This window comes from Cornus florida, unplaced genomic scaffold (assembly GCF_030987335.1).
Source record: "Cornus florida cultivar Cherokee Brave unplaced genomic scaffold, ASM3098733v1 CherokeeBrave_3.0.0_Hap2_Chr08, whole genome shotgun sequence".
Taxonomy (NCBI): domain Eukaryota; kingdom Viridiplantae; phylum Streptophyta; class Magnoliopsida; order Cornales; family Cornaceae; genus Cornus; species Cornus florida.
Genome location: NW_026775578.1, coordinates 75,381,282 through 75,405,540, shown reverse-complemented (window position 1 = coordinate 75,405,540; position 24,259 = coordinate 75,381,282). Strand labels below are relative to the sequence as shown.

Below are 24,259 nucleotides of genomic sequence, written 5' to 3'. Positions count from 1 at the left end.
ATGGCGGGAATGCAGCTAAACATGTGGAAGGAATGACATATAACCTGAAAAGACTTAAGAGTTAGAAAAAGAAGAGAAAATTCTCTAGAATTTTATAAATGAAGTAATAGTATTCCCATTTTTCCACTAATGCTGTTTTAGGCTCTATTAATGTTACACACAAGTAATAACCTTTTATTATCCTCCTAATTGATATAGGAACTTACGAAGACTCAAATCGGACTTCTAAGCCCAAAACATTTTAAGAATAAGATGACAAAACTTTGAGACCATTTAAAGAGAATATTTTGATAGTAAAATAAAAGATCTTTCCTGGTCACAAGTAATAACCTTCTATTATTCTCCATGATTCTTGTCCTATATTTTTCTTACCAATTCTGCTATATTTCTGCTTTATATTGTCACTGGTTTTTGTAAATGTATCTTCTTATCATTTCTCTTGTGAGTGACTTGTTAATTTTGGTTGCTTAGGGCATCAACTTTATCACCTTCTTATCTACTTCTAATGTTTACTGGATAAGTCTTTTCTTTGTTTTCTACATTTCAATATTAGTGAATTGGAAGGTTAATATATAAAATAATTCTTTGAAACCTAAAACAGATTTAACATTCTTTCTTCACTGTCATTCAGAAATTATACGACACGCCAGGTGTCCATCTCCACCATAGGCAAGCTGCAGTGGTTCATTCAGAAGATCTTCCTGCCTTGGCTCCCCAAAGTCGGCTCAGGGGCCAATCATTCCCAGTATGTATTTTTATTTCTCCAGTATTCCTTTGGGATATCACTGTCAACATCTGCTATTTAGTTATAATTGTCTTTATTTTTTACTATGCAAAAGTATAATTCTCAGATAGCCTTGGACAAGTTGACGGCAGACAGAATTGAATCCAATGGCCTTATTGGTTTTACAATATTTTGGGGAGGTCTTGTCCGAATTGATGTCATAAAGGTTTTTAACCTTATAATCTCATTTTATTTGGTAGTCAGACCAGTTATTGGTGCTTTTCATTTTTTTGTTTTCAATGTCCGCTCAATTTTTGGTGTTTCTAGGTTCTCCCACAGACATGCTTGACATTCTATGGACCCAGGGCACTGCAGATTCATATGGTTCCTACAGATAAAGCAGATGAATTTTACCAGGTAATTTTGAATTATGTTTCCATAGATTGGTAGGCGCTTTTGTTTTTTTGTTTTTGTTGTTGTATTGCTCGAATTTGGGCCAAATAAAACAGAATTAATAGAAAGAAAATTAAATTGTTTTTTAATATGTAATTATCTTTTAGTATAGAGAAGCTTCTTTTGTTCATCGTGATTTGTATCAAACAACCAATGTTGTTTTCCAACCAAAACAAATTTTCATTGTCGCCTTCTAGAATACTTTTCAATTTTTGGCGAAATAACCCCTTGGAATATGATTAAATTCAAGTTAGAGCCAATGGATATCTGCAGTGGCGGAGTCAGGAAATCAAGTCAGTGGGGGCAACCATTAACAATAATATATAAACAAAATTTGAACCAAAATAATCTTGAAGTGGCCTTTTTTGTTTGGACTGCAGTTTGGGACAAGATCTTGATGCTTGATAACCTGAGGAGGAGGAGACAGGTTACTGTCAATTATTGTTGCATGTGTAAGAGGGATGGAGAGTCTGTGGATCACCTCCTCTTGCATTGCCCTGTGGCTCACGACTGTTGGAGTCTTATTTTTGGTTTGTTTGGCATCCAGTGGGTTGTGCCTCAGTGTTTGAGGAGATTGATTGACGCTTGGAGAGGTTGTTTCATGAGATCCCACGCCTGCTATTTTTGGAGGGTGGCTCCCTTCTGCGTTTGGTGGTGCGCGTTTGGAAGGAGCGGAATAGAAGATCTTTTGACTGGGACGAATCTTCCATTGGGGCTTTGAAATTTTTTGTTGGGTGATGGGGGGAAATTGTAAGTCTATAGAGGAGATTGTTGATTTTTTGGGTTCTTTGGGTCAATAGGACCTCCTTCTTTGGCTTTTGCCTTTGTGTAGCTTTCAGGATGCATTCCTCTTTTGAACGCTTTCTAATACATTTTTACTAATCAAAAAAATAAATAATGAGTAGCAAATGAGGGGTTTTTTTCCTTTCTGAATTTTGATTTTAAAAAATTTTCTGGAACCAGCAGAGGAGAAAAGACATGTCTTTTCTGAATTTTAAAAAGTTGTTGGAGAAATGAGTTAGAAAATGAGGAATATTTTTTACTATTGAAAGTTTTTCTTACGGTCTTTTGTGAACTTTAGGAGTTCAATCGGGGACACTCTTATAATTATCAAAATTTGTATATAGAAAATACAAATAACAGAAAATTCAATAGCAAAGGAGGAGTCTTTTCTGAATTTTGATTCTTAAACATGTGTCTTTTCTGAATTTTGATTCTTGAACAGGGATCTTATTTACTTTTGCGAGTTTTTTTAAGGTATTTTATGAATTTTTTAAAAATTCAGTGGGGGGCACTTTTAGAATTATTGAAATTTATGTATAGAAAATGCAAATTCAGTGGGGGCACTTTTAGGTCTCAATATGGCTCCGCCACTGGATATCTTTCAGCTCCATACCGTTGTTACAAAAGGTTTCATTAGCACCCATGTGTCACTTTCTTAAAGGTTCATTGACATCTCCATATGGTAGCGCGAGTTGTTGAAATATCTTTGTATGAATAGTAGATAAGCTGGAGCAGTAGAAACTGCTGCTTCCAACTACGGGGGAGACCTAAAACCGGTATTGATATTTCGAAGGGAGAGTAACTGTCCTTACCATTATCTTGGTATCTTGAATTCACTCTTTGCTAGCGGTATAACAATATCTGGGTTCTGATGACAATATAGCAACCATGATATGCATAATTTGGAGCAAGGTCTGAAATTTCATTAAAGGACAATCACCAAATATATGGTGCCATGGGGTGTTAATACAAGCCATATGAAGAGAAGACGTCCAACAAGATATGGTTTTTGTCGATATCTTCGTATTTCCTACATGCATGGTTTAGAGAGTGCAGGTTTCTAGGTCCATTGGAAATGGTACTGGACAAGACTTGCCTACTCACCGGTGAGTAGATCATTCATACTGACCGCTGATATTGTCCAATCAAAATTGCACAAATAATCTCTAATTACAAAATCAGGAAAGTGATAAATAAGGAAATTAGAGAGGGTGATTGAATTATTCTAAAAAATGTTATTGTCGTTATTTATCACTTTTCTGATTTTGTAATTACGAATTATTTGTGTATTTGTGATTGGACCACATTAATGGTCAGTATGAATGACCTACTCACCGGTGAGTAGGCAAGTCTTGTCCAATGGCAATCACTATAAAAGTGGTGTCATTGAGAATCAAAAACATCTTTGACTATCATTGTCTGCAACACATATTAAACATATAAATTTCTAACCAGATGTGATGTAGGGCCAAAACGCTTTGATACCAAATTGACGTAGGACCAAAAAGAAAACAGGTGATGAGAAAATATAAGAGATGAGAATAGAAGAAGAGGGTGAGAGGAGAGACGAAGAGAGTGAGAAGGCAGATTGAAAAGATAGGCTAGGTAAACTGAGGGGTTGAGAAGAGCCAGAATAATGAAGAAGAACAAAGGCATGGAAAAATCTAAACAATACGATAATCAATATTCCAAAGGCTAATGAGTTCTGTTATATGTGGCCTTTTATAGAAAAACCCTAAAATAAAACAATATACTTAATAAATACTATAATATCTATTGAAATATCTTTATTATTATTATTATTATTATTATTATTATTATTATTATTTTTATTAGCTGTTTTTAGCCTTTTATTAGGTGTTTTATGTAAGATCCCCGTAATCATTGGATTGCGTAGATAAGATCCCCGTAATCATTGGATCGCTTAGATAACTTCCCTATAATCATAGGATCGCTTAGATAACTTCCCTATAATCATAGGATCGCGTAGACTTTGGCATCTTTCCTGTTTTTCTTTGATTTGGTTTACTTTTTCTTGTACCATATTCTTGTATATAAATATAGCTCTTGGCTCTCAGTTTGAGTAAGCTGAAACCCAAAACTTCTTCTTTTTGGTATCAGGGCAAAACAAAAACCTTCGCCTCCCCATCTTCCTCCCCAACGCCACCACCTTCTCTCTACCTCTCTCCATTTTCCTCACCTCCGGCGCACCTCTATCTCCTTCCAGCCCTTGCACCGGACCCCTCGGGTAACCCTCTGTTTTGACTCCTTTTTAGGAGAATTCCCTTAGGTTTTTTATGACCTAAGGGCCCTTCTGGTGTTTTTTTTTTTCTTTGTGTGCTGCTAGTGTTTGTTTGACAGCATATTTGGAGGAAAGCGCCGATTTTTCCGGCTTTGTTTTTCTCTTTCCTCCTGCTTTGACGTGTGGACCAGCTTTACTTTGGTACTATGACTCATTCTAAGCCAAACGAACACTTTATCCTCGGTCCAGCATACTTTATCTTCGGCACATCATACTCCGGCGCAGCGGGTTACTAGTGTGCTCTTAAATGGGCGCAACTTCGTATCTTGGTCCTGTTCTCTTAAACTTTATATTGGTGGGAAAGGGAAAACTGATTGATTTTTGTGTCTAGTCAAGGAACTGGAAAAGATGGATATTAAATATATTGCATGGAACATGGTGGACAGGTGCACCATTCTGGGTTGGATCTTCAACTCGATGGAGGAACGTATCTATATATGTTCATGTTTCACACTTCCGCTTTTCGTCTGTGGCAAGCCCTTAACAAGATGTATGCCCACTCTCGCAATGACGCTTGTATCTTTGAACTTTATCAGGAGGTTGCTCATGCATCTTAGGAGACACTCGAGCTGTCACTATCAGAGTATTTCGGGTATCTCTAGTCTAGGTGGGAAGAATTAGCACAGTATAAACCTCTTTCCGATTTCTCTGAAGAAGCTGCAACTCTTTTGATCAAGAGACTGGACCGCCAGCATACCTACCACTTTTTGATGGGTTTAAGATCCGAGTATGATGCCCTTAGAACTCAGATCATAAACACCTCTCCTACCTGATTTATATAATTCTTTCGCTACTGTTGACGATGAGGAGTATAGACGTTAGATCTCTCAGCCAGTGGCTTTACTAGAGACTCTTGTTGATTAGATGGCTCTTGCTTCTAATTCTAGACTTTCAGAGGAAAAAGTTATTTGTCAATATTGTGGAGCCACAGGTCATGTAAAGGATCGCTGCTTTAAGCTTCATCCCGAGCTAAAACAGAAATTTTCTCACAATCGTCCTTCTAGCCGTGGTCACACTGCCGCAGTAGTCGATACTATTGGTGGGTGTACTACTCCACATATTGTTCCTCTTGCTTCAACTCCTTCCAGACTAGCTTTCAGCCATTTCAATGATGTAATTCTATCCATGGAGTTTGTTAGATGTCATTCTAACCATACATGTTTTATCCACCGTTCCTTCACTGGTGAATGTTTAATTCTTCTTGTCTATGTTGATGATATCATCATTACTGGCAATGACATCCCTAGGATTGCTCAAGTAAAGCTTCAATTGGCTAAAGCTTTTGATGTGAAAGACCTTGGGCAACTCAGATATTTCTTGGGAATTGAGGTTGCTAGATCTAAACAAGGTATCTCTTTATCGCAAAGGAAGTATGTCTTGGATCTTCTTCGAGACACGGGTATGCTTGGGTGTAAATCTGCTTCCACACCTATGGATCCTAATATGAAGATCTCGGTTGAATCTGGAGATCTCCTTTCTGATCCCTCGCAGTATCAGCGTTTGGTAGGAAGATTGATTGATCTTATCAACACCCGTCTTGATTTGGCTTTTGTGGTTAGTGTTGTAAGCCAGTTATGGATGTGTTGTATCATATTCTTCAATATCTTAAGTCCTGTCTTGAACTTGGATTATTCTATTCTTCTAGCAGGCAGGTTGGGTTATCCTGTTTCAGTGATGTAGACTATGCTGGGACTGACAGGCGTTCTACATCTGGCTTTTGTACTTTCTACAGAGATCATCTTATATCCTGAAAAAGTAAGAAGCAAGCTGTAGTTTTGAGATCTTCAGCAGAGGCTGAGTATAGACTATAGAAGTGGACATTCATTTTATCAGAGAGAAGCTAGAGCTAAGTTTAAAACAGTCCTCAGCCTTGTTTTGTGATAATAAGTTAGCCATTATGCTTGTTTCAGATTTTGTTATTCACGAGAGGACTAAACATATAGACTATAGAGGTGGACATTCATTTTATCAGGGAGAAGGTTCGTTCGGGAATTATCAAGCCATGTTTTGTCCGGTCCTTTAATCAGTCGGCTGATGTGTTCACCAAATCCGTTAGTCCATCTTTGCTTCATTCCTCGATTACCAAGCTGGGCTTGATTGATATCTTCACTCTAGCTTGAGGGGGAGTGTTGAAATATCTTTATTATTATTATTATTATTATTATTAGCTGTTTTTAGCCTTTTATTAGGTGTTTTATATAAGATCCCTATAATCATGGGATCACGAAGATGAGATCCCTATAATCATGGGATCACGTAGATTTTGGCATCTTTCCTGTTTTTCTTTGATTTGGTGTCCTTTTTCTTGTTCCATATTCTTGTATATAAATATAACTCTTGGCTCTCAATTTGAGTAAGCCAAAACCCGAAACTTTTTTTTTTTTATTTTTTTTTTATATCCAGTAAGCACTAAAAATGAAAATACTACAATATCCCTAACTAAAATGTCCCTACGATTTTGAACGATCCTCTAGCAATCCTACCTTGACCTTGGTTGATATTATCCAAGTCTGTTAGTGTCAGGATCATGTGCTGGATCGATTTAGGGTCTATAGGATCAGATTGAGGATCATAAGTTCCCGCAAAATTAATTAGAAAAACACTATAGCATTTCAGAAAAATAGAAACATTATCACGAACACATGTAACATGCATTTATACACAAGTTCACGCAAGTAAATTTGATAATGTAGCTCATAAGGTAGAATCCTAATGACATGCCATTTCCATATAAGTTTTTTATGGGAAGGACGAGGTTTAGATCCTTTCATTCTGATTTATTTTTATTTTTATGAAATGTATGCTTTATGATACCAAAGTTACTATTTTATGACACACCAAGAAAATTTTGTAACACAACCAACTAAAAATCAATTCCACATGGGACTGTATTTTGTTGCCTCTCTTGCTGTTGACAAAAAAAAATAAAAAATCAATTTCACACATGCCTTGACAACCAATATTTCTGATAAACTGTTTAAAATCAATCCATTTTACAAATATTTCTGATTTTTTTTGTATATTTGAATGATCCTTAGTGATCCTATGACATGATCCTGAGCAATCCTACGATTTTGAACAATCCGCTGGTCATCCTACCTTGACCTTATCTCTTTTATCAATAATTTTACCATGACCTTCTCTCTGTAGTTTTTCATATGATCCAGATTGATTTGATTACCATGATTCTGATAATCATGACATTATGGCAACAATGACATGCATACTCTTAGAGGGTGCATGTTTGAAGCTTCATGTGCAATGACAATAACCATGGAATGGCATCACTGGGGGGTGAAAAAACTCCTTTTCATAGTTAAGCTCATCATCATAAAAGGAATTGTCATGATCCTCCTTAGAGTCCTGTAAACTGCTTGAAGGAACAAAAATATGCCCAGCCGCCAACAAACATCTAGGCCAGCTGTCTTATTGACTTGTTTGTTGTTTATGTTGCATTGACATAGGCAATGGTTTTGGGATTGTTGAAATGTATGGTTTGGTTTCAGCAAGCAGCGAATTCTGAAAAATTAGATTAATGTAATGACGTTATATGTCAAAATGATATCAAATTTATTAGATCAAACATTACTATCATATGAATTACATCATTTATATATATGTATATGTGTTTATGTATGAGCTCATATATGCGTGTGTATGTTTTACACATGTATATTACTATTGTGAGGGGCTTTCGTGATCGTAACAATCGTATTTTTTTACTAACGAACTTTGATGTTAGTAGCAAACACTGTTTATACGATATGGTATATCTTCATTCATGATGTGCAAATGACAAAAAGGACTTTTGGAGGGTCACTTTGGAATCTGATGTGGCTACTTAACTCATTTAGGAGTATCTAGTAACACAGCTTGTGCTTGTATTGGTCTTGTGTTTTTTCCGTCATCCACACGTGTTTATCTGAACTTTGCTCCTTTTCTGACCTTCTTTCTTCCATTTCAGTAAATATCTTCACATCCTTTCAGATCTACGAGTGCCAAGATTTATCACAATTAAGCTGAATATTTTTATTTTTGTTTATTTATTTGTTATTTATTATTATTATTTCTGTTTTTTGTAGGGAATGAAATTATTGAATACGAAATCATATTGTTCATTTAAAATTATTGAAATATAAAGCAGTATTTAGTTATTACTTCCATGGTGTTTGCAATGTTGTATGTGAAGTTTAAAATTTTTATGCGAAGATAATGAGAGACATTCAAACTCTATAACTACTGCAAGCAAATTTCTTTCATCTCTGTTGAAGTTCCTTTGCATGGTCTCTTCAGAACTGTGCATCCACAAATTTTCTCATCCTTCCATTGGATGACATAGTTTTACCTTATTTTTGCAGAAAGAACTTGGAGTTTTATTGACACCTCCAAATGGGAAACAAAGAGCAGAAAACTGGATGGGACTTGAAACAGAACGCCTACTGCAGATAAAGTGTGAAGATGCAGAGAGGTGTGGTTAACATTTTATATGGTTATGTTTTTGGTGGTTGTTGAGGTTGCTAATTTTCAGTGTTCCTTTTATTTTTTTATTTTTTTATTTTTTTTTAAGAACAATAGTTGCTTCTTTATAGGCAAGGAGGGAATTATTGTTCATATTAGCATGTTTAACATTTTTTATCTTCTTTGCTTGAGCAGGCCTGCTTGTGATGTTGCCATATCCGGTCTTGGATGGATCGAAATTGAACCAAGAAGCAGATTGTCCGGAACTTCAGGTTTGAATACAGATGCAACTGCCCAAGAGCTAGTCTTGGCTGTCCATGTCCCCAAGCCTGTTGAGATTTTTGTTCGGCCTCCATTGCCAGTGGGCAAGGCCGGAGGGGAGTGGTACCAGTATCGAGAGTTGACGGAGAAGGAACAGGAAGTAAGACCAAAGTGGTACTTTTGATAGAGAATTTTTGTGTATAATTAATCAAATTGCAACGTATAGGCATATGTAACTAAACAAAAACTGTAATTCTATATACCATTGGTTATTTATGAAGGAGGATAGCACAATCTGCAATGATTCTATTTAGTAAATTTCGTGCAATTGTGCATATTTTGAGGGCGTTAAAAAATTATTCATTTCCATGTTCATTCTAGTTTATTTATTTATTTTTGAATGGGGATCTTATGGTAAGTAGTTTAAATCCAGGATACTATGGATGATTGGAATTGAAACTTATGTAATGGAGAAACTCCCAAAGATAAATTGTGAATCTATGGGATAGCTAATTTGTCTTGTGGCTTTTGATGCAAGTGGAACACTATTAGCATCATTGCATCATTACTGCAATTAGTTAATATAATATGTAAAATTACAATTATATAATGTTTGACTATATAGAATTGGAATCCAAATTGAGATTGGTGAAATTGGAAAAAAATTGTTTAACTTTCCAAGATAGTTATTATTATTATTATTATTATTATTTTTAATTCCACTAATTTAAATTTCATAAGGTTACGTCTTTGGAGACATGGAATTGAAATCTTGGAATTAAAATTAGTGGAATTGGAGAAAAGAACTTAGAAAATTGAACTAAATTTTTTTTCAATTTCAACCCATTTCAATTCCAAAGAAACACAGCTTAATTCTAATTTTATGCTGTCCAATATAGTCTCCAAAGTGTAATTGAAAATTATAAAAAATAAGGAAAGTGTCACCTCTTGCTCTCATTTCGGTTCAGAGCCTCAAACAAAAGAACACCCTTTCCTGGGATTAACCTCCTTTTTCTCTCTCTCTCTCTCTCTCTCTTTCATGTCCTTCTCTCTCTAAAAACCAACTCAAGAAAAACATATTAAGGTAACACTCACTGAACATGGCAGATTATGCTGCAACAATCTCTCACTCCCAAGCTCAATTCTTCTCCACCACGTTATTTCTTTCTTTCTTTTGAGAAAACCTATTGTATATATATATGTGTGTGTATTGTATTACAGTATATTTCTAACTTCAAATTTCACAAAATCTAATTTCATGTTAATTGCCGATTTTAGAAAATGCCATTATGAATCGCTGGGGTAAAATTGGTTGTTTCTATTTTTGATTTAACTTGATATAAACTTTGATATATCGATTGAAAAATTTCTTTAAAAAATTTATCATATCACTCCATTTCAATTTGTTTACCATCTAAAATTATCATAATAGTATCACTTGAAAATCACATACAAACGTTGTTGCATTATTTTGCCGACTAAAACAATCTTGTAATTCGTAATGACGAAATTGCTCTTCTCACGCTACAATTTTAGTAAATAAAATATTAATATACTAATAAAGACATTATTGTTATTTCGCAACAACTTAATAGTTTCGTCACAAAAAGGGGTCAATATAATAATTTTTGCTAATCTAGGGGGCTGTTTGATAATTGAGCCCAATTTAGAATCTGATTGCATTAGGAAAGGTGGGTCGGTTTTATGTCTATACACAGAGAAGGTGTCCCGACCAGCTTCAGGGGACCTGTTTATTATATCTATAGAGAGAGAAAGAGAGGAGCTGAAAGATGATGAAAAGAAGTGTCATTGGATCCTCAAATTTTAGAAATGGTGGTGCTCTCTCTCTCCAGAAAGTTATCGGTAACTCTACAACTTCTCTTAAGCATTATTGTGTTAGTTTCTTCATTGATTATCCATTTGCTATTGATAATTTAAGGGCTTCGTTTCATTCCCAAACTGGCAAAGATCAAAACCCTCAAAGTTTGAGTAGTCAAACCCATTTCATGAAGTCTCTGGGAAATCAAAATGGGTTTGATTTCACTAACCTTGACGATGCACTTGCATTGTTTGATAAAATGTCTCAAATGCGACCTCTTCCTTCAATTGTGCATTTCACTCGATTGTTAGGGGCCATTGTGAGAAAGAAAAATTACACCACTGCGATTTCTTTGCTTAAGCAAATGGAGTCCTCAGGAATAGCTGAGCCAGACGCTTATACTCTGGGCATCTTGATGAATTGTTACTGTCACTTGAATCGGGTGGATTTGGGTTTCTCTGTTCTGGGGAGAACTTTGAAGCTTGGTTATGAAGTGGACAGTGTGATGCTCAACACTTTGATGAAGGGACTCTGTAGGGAGGATAAAATAGGTCAGGCAGTAAAGTTGTTTAATGACATGGGGGCAAAAGGATTTCGACCTAATACGGTTACTTGTGGAATGATTATAAATGGGTTGTGCAAATCAGGGAACACCAGCGCAGCTATTGAGTTGGTTAAGAAGATGGAAGAGAGAAATTGGGAAACCAATGTCATTGTTTATAGCATGATCATTGACAGTCTTTGCAAGGACAGATTGGTAGCTGACGCCTTTGACTTCTTTTCGGAAATGATCAGTAAAGGCATTTCACCAGATGTTGTCACTTACAACAACTTAATCCTTGGCCTATGCAATTCAAACCAGTGGAAAGAGGCTACCAAATTGTTGAATGAAATGGTGAAAAAAAAAATCAAACCGAATGTAGTAACCTTCAGTATATTGGTGGATGCAATTTGTAAGGAAGGGACGGTTGCAGAAGCAGTAGAAATAGTTGAAGGGATGATTCAAAGAGGTGAGGAACCTGATATAGTCACTTACAATTCATTGATGGATGGATATTGTTTGCAAAGCAAAATTCATGAGGCAAAGAAGATATTTGATTTGATGGTTGGTACCTGATGTTTGGAGCTATAACATCTTGATTACTGGGTATTGTAAGAAGCAAAGAATGGATGACGCTGTCAGACTTTTTCACGAAATTTCCCGGATGGGATTGGTTCCTAATACTGTTACTTACACCACTCTTATTGGTGGTTTCTGCCATGCAGGAAAACCTCTAGTTGCGCAACAACTTCTGAATGAGATGCGAACCTGTGGGCAACATCCTAATATTGTGACATACTCTGCTTTGTTAAATGGATTGTGTAAGAACCAATGTCTGGCTGAGGCAATGGCCTTGTTTCAAGACATGGAAGAAAGTGGACTACATCCTAATATTGTGGTTTACAGCATCCTCATGTATGTGCAAAGCTGGAAGCATTAAAGATGCAAGGGAACTCTTTTATAGTCTTCCTTCCAAAAGGTTGCAACCTAATGTTCGCACATATAGTTTTATGATAAGTGGACTTTGTAAGGAAGGGTTGTTAACTGAAACAAACATGCTACTCAAGAAAATGGACGAGTGTGGTTGCTCACCAGATGGTTGCGCTTACATCATAATTGTGCAGGGATTTCTTCGAAACAATGAGACGTTAAGGGCAATGCAACTTCTTCAAGAAATGGTTGAGAAAGGATTCTCTACCGATGCATGTACTATGACCCTTATTGAATTAATCAAATAATAGTGGAGATGCTCAATAAGTTTCTGTGTTTTGTATTGGGTTTTGTGATGTTAGGTGGAAGTTTAATATTTTCTTGGCATTGCAGTGTGCTGTATGTATGGCCTATTGATGCTTACATCAGTGTCTTCTTTATGTTTATTTTTTGGGTGAAATCCATGAGAAGTACGAAGGAGAGAATCTGAGTTGCAACCTATCTTAGTGTTAAACAACCTTTTTTTTTTTTTTTTTTGATAATACATCCAGGCTCTATGATTCGTTTATGGCAAGTCGATTTTGTAATTTTTGTATTTTTATTATTTTGCCGCAAAGATTTTGTAAAATAATAGCAGGTTTGAATACCTCAGTCTAAAAAATAAAAGAACTGGTACATGTGTAAATTCTCTATTTTGAAATTTGAAGATGGACTACTTTACTAGTGCCATCTTCTGAATGGAGAGGTTGGATTATAATAAAAAATGAAATTAGCAAAATTGTTATAAATTTTATTTAAAGCACTGAATTTTGGAGTTTTGGGAAAGAAGTGATACAAACTCTTGAGCCTGTGTTCTTCGTTTTGTTGTTGTGGTAATAACATATGGAGTCTCAACATTTTTGAATCCTGAGTATAAGTTTTTATGTTAGGAAATTTGATTCTTACAGGAGAAAAAAACATGTAATATTCTGTAATAAAACTTTATTAGAGAGATCCAACGTTAAATTGAGAGTGATGTTAGGGATTAATGTAGTTAGAGTTATTAAAGAAGAATATGAAAACATACAATTTAATTTACTTCATGATCTGGGATAAAACAGAATGAAAACATATGATTTATATAACAAATCCAAAATAATTTAAAAAAGGCTTGATTGTTATTGTAAGTTAAACTTTACACCATCAAAGCATCAACTTTGTTCATGCCTAAAACAATGACGATGTTGGATACATCTCATCCACTTAAGTTTTGTAATATTTTTTTTTTTTTTTTTTTTCACAACAGTCCCCCCATATTCAGAAAAGGAAAAACAATTAATCTACATATAAAAATTGTCTCTCTTATTTTTAATTTTTTTTACAGTTATTGGGTAGTTATCTATGCACATTGAAGACATACAATTATTTGTTGGTGGTGATAAATTTATCGTTATTAGTTAGTTTTCTTATGCATTGGCGCACAATTATATTAGTTGTAGAATTTGAAAACATAGTGTGGAAATTCAGCACTATTATAATTTTTTTGCATGTGTAAAACTTAAAGGGCCTCGCATTTGATAGTTTAACTAGGGCCTCTCAAAATTTTGAGAATCACAGGGTTGCCCTGCACCTTAGCTTCAATAACCTACAAAATGAAAGCTCATTCTCAGGTCGAAGAAATTGTCGATGAAGGGAAAGGCTTTGATTTGTGTATAAGTATATATAATTCAATCGAATCAGACATCCGATTAAGTGTTAATCGGATATGGATTCATCAAATGAAAATTCATCGAATTATCGGATCGGATCGAATCGTCTTATATGCTTATCGGATTCAGATCGGATCAACTGTGATTCGATCAGTATCCGATCTGTTGACAAGTCTACTAACATATGTGCGTACATACATAGATATCAACACAAAGCACAGTACACCCAAATAGAGAGAAGGGTTCATTTTGGCAATTTTTTTTATATTTATTTATTAGAAAACATGTCTTGTGAAGAAGATGAACAACGTATATATTTGTGTATATAGACAGAAGTGTATAAGGGTATGTTTGGGTGTAAGAGTCATTTAAAGAAGTGTTTAGATGTAATGGTTACAATAAGGCTAGTTTGGTTAGATGGAAATAAGCAAGAAAAGAAAAGAAATGAAAAAGAAAAGAAAAGTTATTTTCTAGCAAGCATTTGGTTACCACGGAAGTTATTCTAGAACATTGTACGAAAAATATTAATTTGTTAGTTTGGATAGCATGAAAATAAAAAGAAAGTGATTGTGCATATTAAAATTACCCGATTTTAAATACTAAAAAAATAAATGAATTTGTTTTCGATCGATGATGTCTATTTTTAGCAAAGATTTAGTAAAATGATAAATTATTAAATTTAATAATATAATTATTTATATTCATTTTTATTGTTTAAATTAAAATAATACTTCAAAACTTCTTAGGTAGAAATAAAATTAACTAAAATATAAAATAATAAAAAATTGGGCTCATAGACTTTCAACCAAAGAATACAAAAAGAGCCAAATGTATGTTATTCGTTGTATATATAATAGAGGTATATATATATACTGCAATCCATATATTTGGAACAAAAAAAATCGTTATTGGAAGAGAACATGTAAATTGTTAGAGAAATTGCTTCTTTAAAACTCAGTTATAGAAAAAGAAGTTGGTTATTTTACATGATTAAGTTATTGGATAAAATAGAAACTTAAAATAAAAAGAAACAGTTTTCACGAGAAAATATTATTTTCGTGTGTTTTGTGTAAGAAAAGTCTTGGAAAAAAATAATCTAATGCGGGAAATTATATTTAATATTACGATTCTTTTTCCATCTATCCAAACTCTAAAAAAGTTATAAAAAATTCACTTTCCTTTCTTTTCTAATTAATTCTGCTTGACCAAACAGAGCCTAAATATAATTAATTGATTGATTTTCACAATATAAGAGATTATTGACGTCATTTTAAGCAAATTGAGCAAAAAAGATGTCAAAGACCAATTGAGCAGATCAAGAATCCGAGTGTATCCACATATATAGATGTATTTATTTGGTTCAGCTATTGGCGACTGGTTGTTATGCACCACTTTCATTCTTCCTTTCTTTGCTTATTGTCGACGAATAACCAAACTATCGAAATAGGGTTTGGTAATTTTTTATGCACCACTTGGGGGTAAAAATGAGTATACTATTAGAAGTGGTGCACCACAAATATGCACCATATCTACTTGAGCTTCTGATTTCTTCTCCACCAATTTCATTCTTCCTTTCTTTTGAGAAAATCCAATATACATGCATGTATATACTATTTTGATGAATGCATGTAAACTACTTGAGAAAATTAACTTCATCGATTTCTAACTTTAGATTTCACAAAATCTAGTTTCATGCTAATTTTTGGCCGGTTTTACCAAATGCCATTATGAATCGTTGGTGTAAAGTGGGCTGTTTTTATTTTTGATCGACTTGATCTTACTTTGATAGATTGATTGGACAATTTCTTATCAAATTCAGTGTAAGAAGCATATATAGGTCTTTCTAATCACAATAGTATTCAAATATAATTCAACTAACAATAAGAGCCCTTTTCGGATTACTGTTGGAATAAAAAAGAGTTTTTATTACTTAGAGTTGTCAAAAAATTATTGTCATTAACAAGCATGTTAGGTGTTTGATGACACAATATAATAATATTTTTACTTTTCACAATTAAATTATTTTAAATTTATTTGGTAATAATTTTTTTTTAAACACTTCTATTGCTAATTTTACAATAATATCCTTTAATATCATGTTACCATATTTAATAATAGCAATTTTATTAAGGAAGGAGTGTAATTGTCTTTATGAAAAAATTGTTTAATGAAAAAAAGTTACTTAAAATATTTAACTTCTACATTGCAATTTTAAAAGTTCCAAATTCTATCTTAATTCAAATAGTGTACTGAACTAAATTTGGTAATCATTTAAAACACTTATAATGGTTACCAAACACATTTAAACGCAAATTTTCAAAATAAAAGCGCTTTTAAACAATACAGAAGCAATCCCAAACGGACTCTAATGATGCAATTTTTATTCAAATAGAATATATTGAATTATATTTGAATATTATTTTAGAAGAAAACAGTACATGCAATTTTTATTCATTGCAATATATGTGTGCCCTGCCTTTGGTAATCTATGTTAGGGATGTTCATTTGATGTGTCAATCCGTGAAACCGATGCATTCAGATTGGATTGGTTTTTTTAGCATCACGGTTCGGTCATGAATTGATAAACACGTAATCTGCAATCCACGAATTGGTTAACGGATTGGGGTCTTAAAAAGTTGATCGGTTCCGTTCCTATTTATATATCTTATATATATTTAATTGTATATATATGAAATCAAATTGCACAATTTATTTATATATATAATTTGATAAAGGGTTAAGTGCAAAAAAAACCCCTAATATATGGGGTTTGTGTAGAACTAATCCTACTTTTTTAAAATGTGCATATTAGTCCATAAAATTCAAAAAAAATAAGCAAATAAACCATTTTGATCACTTTTTGACAAAAAGTAAATATGAAAATCCTATTTTACCCTTTTAATTTCCATTTTGCCCCTCACCAATTTTTACTCTTCTGTTGGATGACATCTTACCCATTTCGTCGCCCCTCTCTCCCCCACCTTCTCTCTCTCTCTCTCTCTCTCTCTCTCTCCATCTCCATATTTATTATTTGTTTCCAAAAACTGATAATATAATAAAACATGATAATATAATATAATTTGATAATATAATAAAAAACTGATAATAAAAAAATATAATAATCTGATATTATATAAAAAAATATAATAAAACTGATAATATAAAAATACATATAAAATATAATAAACAATAATATAATAAAAATATAATAAATTGATAATATAATAAAACTTATAATATAATAAAAGCGGATAATATAATAAAATCTGATAATATAATAAAAAATTGATAATAAAAAAATATAATAATCTGATAATATATAAAAAAAATATAATAAAACTGATAATATAAAAAAAATATAAAATATAATAAACTGATAATATAATAAAATTATAATAAAAATATAAAACTGATAATATGATAAAAAATATAATAAAACTGATAATATAATAAAAAAAAATATAATAAAAATTGATAATATAATATCATAAAAAACTGATAATAAAAAATATAATAATCTGACGATATATAAAAAATTTAATAAAACTGATAATATAAAAATATATATATATATATATATATAAAATAGAATAAACTGATAATATAATAAAAATATAATAATCAGATAATATAATAAAAATATAATAATCTTGAGGGCATTATCGTCATTTTGCATGGCCTGGATTAATTTATTCCACTAAAGTAAAAGTATTATCATCATTTTAAATATCCAGGAATTTTATACCATACATGATTTTTTTTACACTAAATAGATAGTAGAGGAGTTTTTTAAGTTCAGACTAATGAGACTGAGATAGTATTTGAAACAATGGTTAATTTTGGCATTTTATTTAGCTGGCTTTCGACCTGCTGCACCGTAGAGTCGTAGACTAAGCGACGTCCGGACAGAATCAATCAACATTTCACGTACATGGGACGTAAAGAGGGCAGCTGTTAATGTAGAGAGAGAGAGAGTGTGAGAGGGGAGCTGAAAGATGATGAAAAGAAATGTCATTGGATCCTCAAATTTTAGAAATGGTGGTGCTCTCTCTCTCCAGAAAGTTGTCGGTAACTCTACAACTTCTCTTAAGCATTATTGTTTTGTTTCTTCATTGATTATCCATTTGCTACTGATAATTTAAGGGCTTCGTTTCATTCCCAAACTGGCAAAGTTCAAAACCCTCCCAGTATGAGTAGTCAAACCCAGTTCATGAATTCTCTGAGAAATCAAAATCGATTTGATTTCACTAACCTTGGCGATGCACTTGCATTGTTTGATAAAATGTCTCAAATGCGAACTCTTCCTTCAATTGTGCATTTCAATCGATTGTTAGGGGCCATTATGAGAATGAAACATTACACCACTGCGATTTCTTTGCTTAAGCAAACGGAGTCCTCAGGAATAGCTGAGCCAGACGCTTATACTCTGGGCATCTTGATGAATTGTTACTGTCACTTGAATCGGGTGGATTTGGGTTTCTCTGTTCTGGGGAGAACTTTGAAGCTTGGTATGAAGTGGATAGTGTGATGCTCAGCACTTTGATGGGGGGACTCTGTAGTGAGGATGAAATAGGTCAGGCAGTAGAGTTGTTTAATGATACGGGGGTAAAAGGATTTGGGTTAATTCCACCTACATCCCCTGAAGTTTGTCAATATTTCACACACACCCTCTTTAAGTTTCATAATTCCACCTACCTCCCTTGAGGTTTTGATTTATGTAACAAATTACCCCACGCCTTTAGGCAATTGATGGTGTTAGCATGAACAAATTGGTATAAGGTCAATTTTACCCTTCCAATACTTGAAATGACATTTTTAACCTCATTAGCCGATGCAAATTTACAAAATTACCCTTAACTTATAAACTAAAAAGGATAACTATGCCTTCATATCACCGAACCCAGAACACCCCCATTCACCAATCGTTTCAACTTTGTAAGTCGCCAGAATTGAGCCCACAGTATTAATCCTTGCACCAACAGATGGTGACCAAACAAGTCTGAACAATGTGCAAAGATGACTAGGCGATGCAAAACGGGAATTGCAGCCATATAATTTACCAACAAGGACCGACGACGAAGCTGTTTTTACTGGCGAGAAACGGCGAGATTGAATTGACAGGTGATGAAGCGATTAAACGGCGGTGAAGAGGATGACAGACATGCTTCAATGAAGGACGCTGATGAGATTGTTTGGTGGAATGAAATTACCGGCATGAAGCGGGCTGTGACAAGGATGGTGAAACTTGCAGTTTTAACAATGGTGATGAACTTACAGAGCTAGGCCGGATTCTTCTATAGAGCTTTGGCGTGTCTATGGCCGTTTTAAATTGGGTTTCACCGAGGTGGGTTGAGGAATGGCTGCTCGCCGGACTGAATTGGGTTTGGTCAAACATAGTTCGTTCTAGCTTTGAGCTTGACTAAATCGCAGAACTGGGTTTGGTATGACTGAATCGCTGTTAGCCGGTCTGAAAAAGGAGGAACCTTAGTTCAGTCCAAACACCAGACTTCAACGCAGTCAAATCTACGGCTGTGTAGTCACCATCAAATCTACCTTCGTAACGCTGGATAAGAACGAGGTAAGATGGGTTAAAAATGACGATGGCGAAGTTCACAGCTACCTCGACCCAGTTCAGTCCGGTGATCCCAAGTCCGATAAAGCTCAGTTCAGTCTGGCGAAGCTTCGCGGTTTGTTCACTACATGTTGGTGGTCTCGCCTATGCTATTTTGGCACCTTAACCAAAGCACGTTTGAACTGAGGTTCACCTCTACTGCTCGCCGGACTAGACTGAAGCTTGTTGGAGTCAAACCTGTGTGTAATGTATATGTGTGTCTATGTGTCTGTCTGTATATATGTGTATGTGTGTATATGTGTCTTCGTATATGTACGTGGTGGGTGGTCAGTCGTGGTGGTGGTGGGTTGAGGTGGAGAAACGATGAGATCGGTTTTGTAACTCGCCGGAGATCGCTTCACCCAGTTCAGTCTGGCGATCCTACTTCGGTGAAAAGCTCGGAACGGAGGCTGTGATAAAAACTAGCGAACTGTCCTTGCAATTGAACGGCGAGTAGTAAGGACTGAAGGTTGAACGACGGTGTACCCTTGCAGTTAAACGGCGACTATCCTTGCAATTGCAGGGTGGGCAGTAAGGAGAACGGCTCGGCTGTGATAAGAGCCACCTTTTTTCTGTGGTGGCTATCGGTGGCATAGTTTCTTCGTCGCCGGCAATAATAAAGAAAAAAAAAGAAAAGAAAGATATATATAGTGTGTCTATATATGCGTCTGTGAGTAGAGAGAGACATAAAAGGTATTAGAGTCTTTTCCTTTTAAGTTAATAATTTTAACTTAAAAGGTATTAGAAGGTAAAACAGTAAAATCACACATTTCCATTAGTAAACTAAACTTCTGTTACTGACAAGGGGTGTAGGTGGCATTATGAAACGTAGAACAGGTGTGTGTGGAATATTGGCAAAGTTTAGGGGGTGTAGGTGGAATTAACCTAAGGGATTTCGACCTGATTCCGTTACTTGTGGAAAGATTATAAATGAGTTGTGCAAAACAGGGAACACCATCGCAGCTATTGAGTTGGTTAAGAAGATGGAAGAGAGAAATTAGGAAACCAATGTCATTGTTATAGCATGATCATTGACAGTCTTTGTAAGGACAGATTGGTAGCTGAGGCCTTTGACTTCTTTTCGAATATGATCCGTAAAGGCATTTCACCGAATGTTTTCACTTACAACTCCTTAATCATTGGTCTGTGCAATTCAAACCAGTGGAAAAAGGCTACAAGACTAGTGAATGAAATGGTGAACCGAAACATCAAACCGGATGTACAAACCTTCACTATAATTGTGGATGTACTTTGTAAGGAAGGGAAGCTTGCAGAAGCAATATAAATAGTTGAAGTGATGATCCAAAAAGGTGAGGAGCTTAATACAGTCATTTACAATTCATTGATGGACGGATATTGTTTGCAAAGCAAAATTCATGAGGCAAAGAAAATATTTGATTTGATGGTTGGTAGGGGTAGTTTACCTGATGGTTGGAGCTATAGCATATTGATTAATGGATATTGTAAGAAACAAAGAATGGATGATGCTGTCAGACTTTTTTCACGAAATTTCCCGATTGGGATTGGTTCCTAATACTATTACTTACACCACTCTTATTGGTGGTTTCTACCATGCAGGAAAACCTCTAGTTGCGCAACAACTTCTAAATGAGATGCGAACCTATGGCCAACATTCTGATGTTATGACATACCGTACTTTGCTAGATGGATTTGTTAGGAAATGTGCTAGTTTTAAAAACTTTTTGAGGGATTTTGATTCATAAATCTTGATTCATCACATAGAGACAAGTTTTATACAAAAATAAAATATGATGTATCATTCAATTAATAGATTAAATACTTACATCAAAGGTCTGAGTAAACCTTTAAATCTTTCCTCTAAAGTGAATATTCTCACTTATTGTAGATCCCTTAGCAAGATGCCTTCTCCTTGGATCTCTATCTTCTTGGTAATTATTTTGCCTTTAAGAATCACTCATAAGCCTCTATGAATAACCTTGGAAAATTAGGCTTGTGGGAGCCTCCATTAGATGAGAACACTAACTCTAATTTTCTAGAGAGAGAAAATATATTCCTTTTTCCTTCTTCCAAAAAATCACCTCTAAAATATACATAAACCATGTATATATATAGGCAATATAAAGATAAAGAAAAGGAAACAATAAATCCTTCTTAATCTCTAATTCACATGTCTCAAATCTAATAAGATTCCAATATCAAGTTGGGCTATGAGTGAGAATCCTTTGGGCTTATTATTTTATTGACTACAATGAATTAATAATTGGCCCGGTCCATGGACCCAATTCAATTAATTCATAAATTAATTTCTACTCCACTAAAAGAAATTAATTGAACTCCAATTAATAATAAATAACTTCTAAGTCAATGTTGCATTTTGACCCCTCTATGCATAATTAGTTATCGGATAAATAAAGCTATCAATTCGACTACTTAATTAATATATTTATTTTGGTACCATTGATTATTTCTGGCTCGATCACAATAAAACATTTATTTGACAAAAAAATAATAATTTAAATAAACAAATATATAATAAATCATTTTGTCTAAAAACACACGAAGGCCTTTGAATTTACTTTGTGATCAACCATAATTAATACAAAATAAATATAAGTAGCAATGATGCAAATATTAAAAATATAACCCTCTAACTATTAATTACATAACTACCCAGAGTGTCGGTCTAAGGATCCCGAAGTATCCGCCGAACAAATCAAAGTAATTATTAATTAATAAAAGAGTCTATACTTCTCTCATGCTTAAGAATCAAATGCCATGACAATGATAGGGAGCAATTGCATACGACGGCTCTCGTAATTTATGTCAACCTAACGCGGATCCAGTTCAAGTCTTAATTAATTATGAGTCCATCCATAATTACCGACTATGAACAATTTATGATTACTATTTATATTCATGTATTGGTCGCCATCACATACATATATAAATATCTCTTGTAATAAAGTGGACACTATCAATTCTATAATGAATCGAAACATAATACATTGAATTCACCAATTGTATAAAGCATAAATATTTCAGAAACGTCAGGAACATATGTCACTATAATCCAAATAGGAATTTGTTATGCCAGGGCATATAAATCCCAACAGCTCTCACTTGCCCTCATAGCCAATTCAGATTGCATCTAACTCCAATGTTATCCAGGTGACGATCAAAGCTATTGATCATAACACCTTTGTTAATGGATCAACAAAGTTGTGTTCCAACGCAATGTTATAGCCATGAATACATTTTCTTGCTAGATAATATCATGTAGAACATGATACTTTCCTCTCAGTATACCTTGTTCCTCTATGGAACCTTGGGCAATTGGTTTGGACTACTTCTACACTATTGTCGCAATATATCTTGATAGACAGACTAGTATGCTCCACAACCTCTAAATCAGTGAGATCAACCCAAAAAGCTTTCTTTGCCCTGTAGGTTCGAGTCAGCAGTTAACATCTGCTTAACAATCTACTAACTGATTTCCCTTCCATTGAGTGAACATACACTAAGTTATGAACCTTATAATATCTATAACTGATTTAAAATCAGAACTAGCATACCTGACTGGAACCACATCATCACATCCATAAATAAGTATGAGATCATTGGTTCTCCTAAGGTACTTAATGATATTTTTCATAACAGACCAGTTATCAAGTCTATGATTGGACTAATATCTTCTGACTACCCCTACAATGTAGCAGATGTCCTGTTTGGTATAGACTATGGCATATATGAGACTCCCATATGCCAAAGCATATAGTTCCAGTCTCATTTGCTCAATCTCCTTCTGCTAGTCTTGGAAAACTACTTACTAGAGAGAGCAATCCATATCAATCAAGCAAGAACTCATTCTTTGAGTTATGCATACCAAACCTGGTCAAAACTTTATCAATGTAGGATTATTAAGATAAGCCTATTTTCCTTTTAACCTGATCTTGTAAAAGCTTGATCCTAGGAATATAGCTTACATCTTTAAAATCCTCCATTTCTAAATAATTGAACAACTACCTCTTTACTAATGACAAAACTTTCCATATCATTCTAAATGAGTAGGATGTCATCAATATATATAGAATTAGAAAAATAATGACATTCCCTTGTACACTCATGATTTATTCACTAAGAAATCTTCTAGTATCCTTTTGTAAATTAACTTGCCTTCCATAGGTATCACCCTACTAGAAAGTTCTACAAGATCCCAGATTTTATTAGAATACATAGATTCTAACTCTGATTTCATAGCAACTTGCTAAAATGATCTATATCCATATCGGTTCATGCTTCCGTGTAGCTTACTGGGTCCAACTCATGTTTAACAGGGATATCTGTAAAGGTCTCACCTAAAAACATGATTCTGTCAGATTGGATGATAATCCTCCCACTGCATCAATGTACCAATGTAGGAATCTGTGTACTAGATGATACTGACGCATCAATAGGGAATTCATATATTATTCTCAATCTCTATAATAAGTGTGTTCACATGTGGTGCATCTGGTACTCATACCATATTCTCTAACATTATGTTACTAACACTATGTTTTGACAATAACATATATTACAACCCTTTTTCATCTGCATCCAAATTGGGCTAGTAGTGCATTAAAAGCTTTCATTCTTGATAAAGGTAGATAAAAACCCCTTTTCCCTAAGTAGCCGGGATTCTAGCCTCATCAAGCACTGAACTTCTCG

The 24,259-nt window shown here is 34.2% G+C and overlaps 1 protein-coding gene and 1 pseudogene across 3 annotated transcripts in view; both read left to right on the top strand.

Moving 5' to 3' along the window:
* The window catches only part of LOC132268140 (NO-associated protein 1, chloroplastic/mitochondrial), a 37,296-nt gene extending 27,997 nt beyond the window's left edge, over nucleotides 1-9,299 (top strand). For 2 of the 3 annotated variants that reach the window (XM_059768892.1, XM_059768889.1), the window contains 5 exons: nucleotides 632-745; nucleotides 840-950; nucleotides 1,052-1,141; nucleotides 8,621-8,730; nucleotides 8,916-9,299. In XM_059768892.1, coding sequence (XP_059624875.1) covers nucleotides 632-745; nucleotides 840-950; nucleotides 1,052-1,141; nucleotides 8,621-8,730; nucleotides 8,916-9,165 — 675 coding nt within the window. In that variant the 3' untranslated portion in view covers nucleotides 9,166-9,299. The remainder of the gene's footprint in view (nucleotides 1-631; nucleotides 746-839; nucleotides 951-1,051; nucleotides 1,142-8,620; nucleotides 8,731-8,915) is intronic. The other variant, XM_059768891.1, reaches the window with a different exon arrangement.
* A 1,367-nt stretch (nucleotides 9,300-10,666) lies between these two features.
* LOC132268139 (putative pentatricopeptide repeat-containing protein At1g12700, mitochondrial) lies at nucleotides 10,667-13,018 on the top strand (annotated as a pseudogene).
* The last annotated feature ends 11,241 nt before the right edge of the window (nucleotides 13,019-24,259 follow it).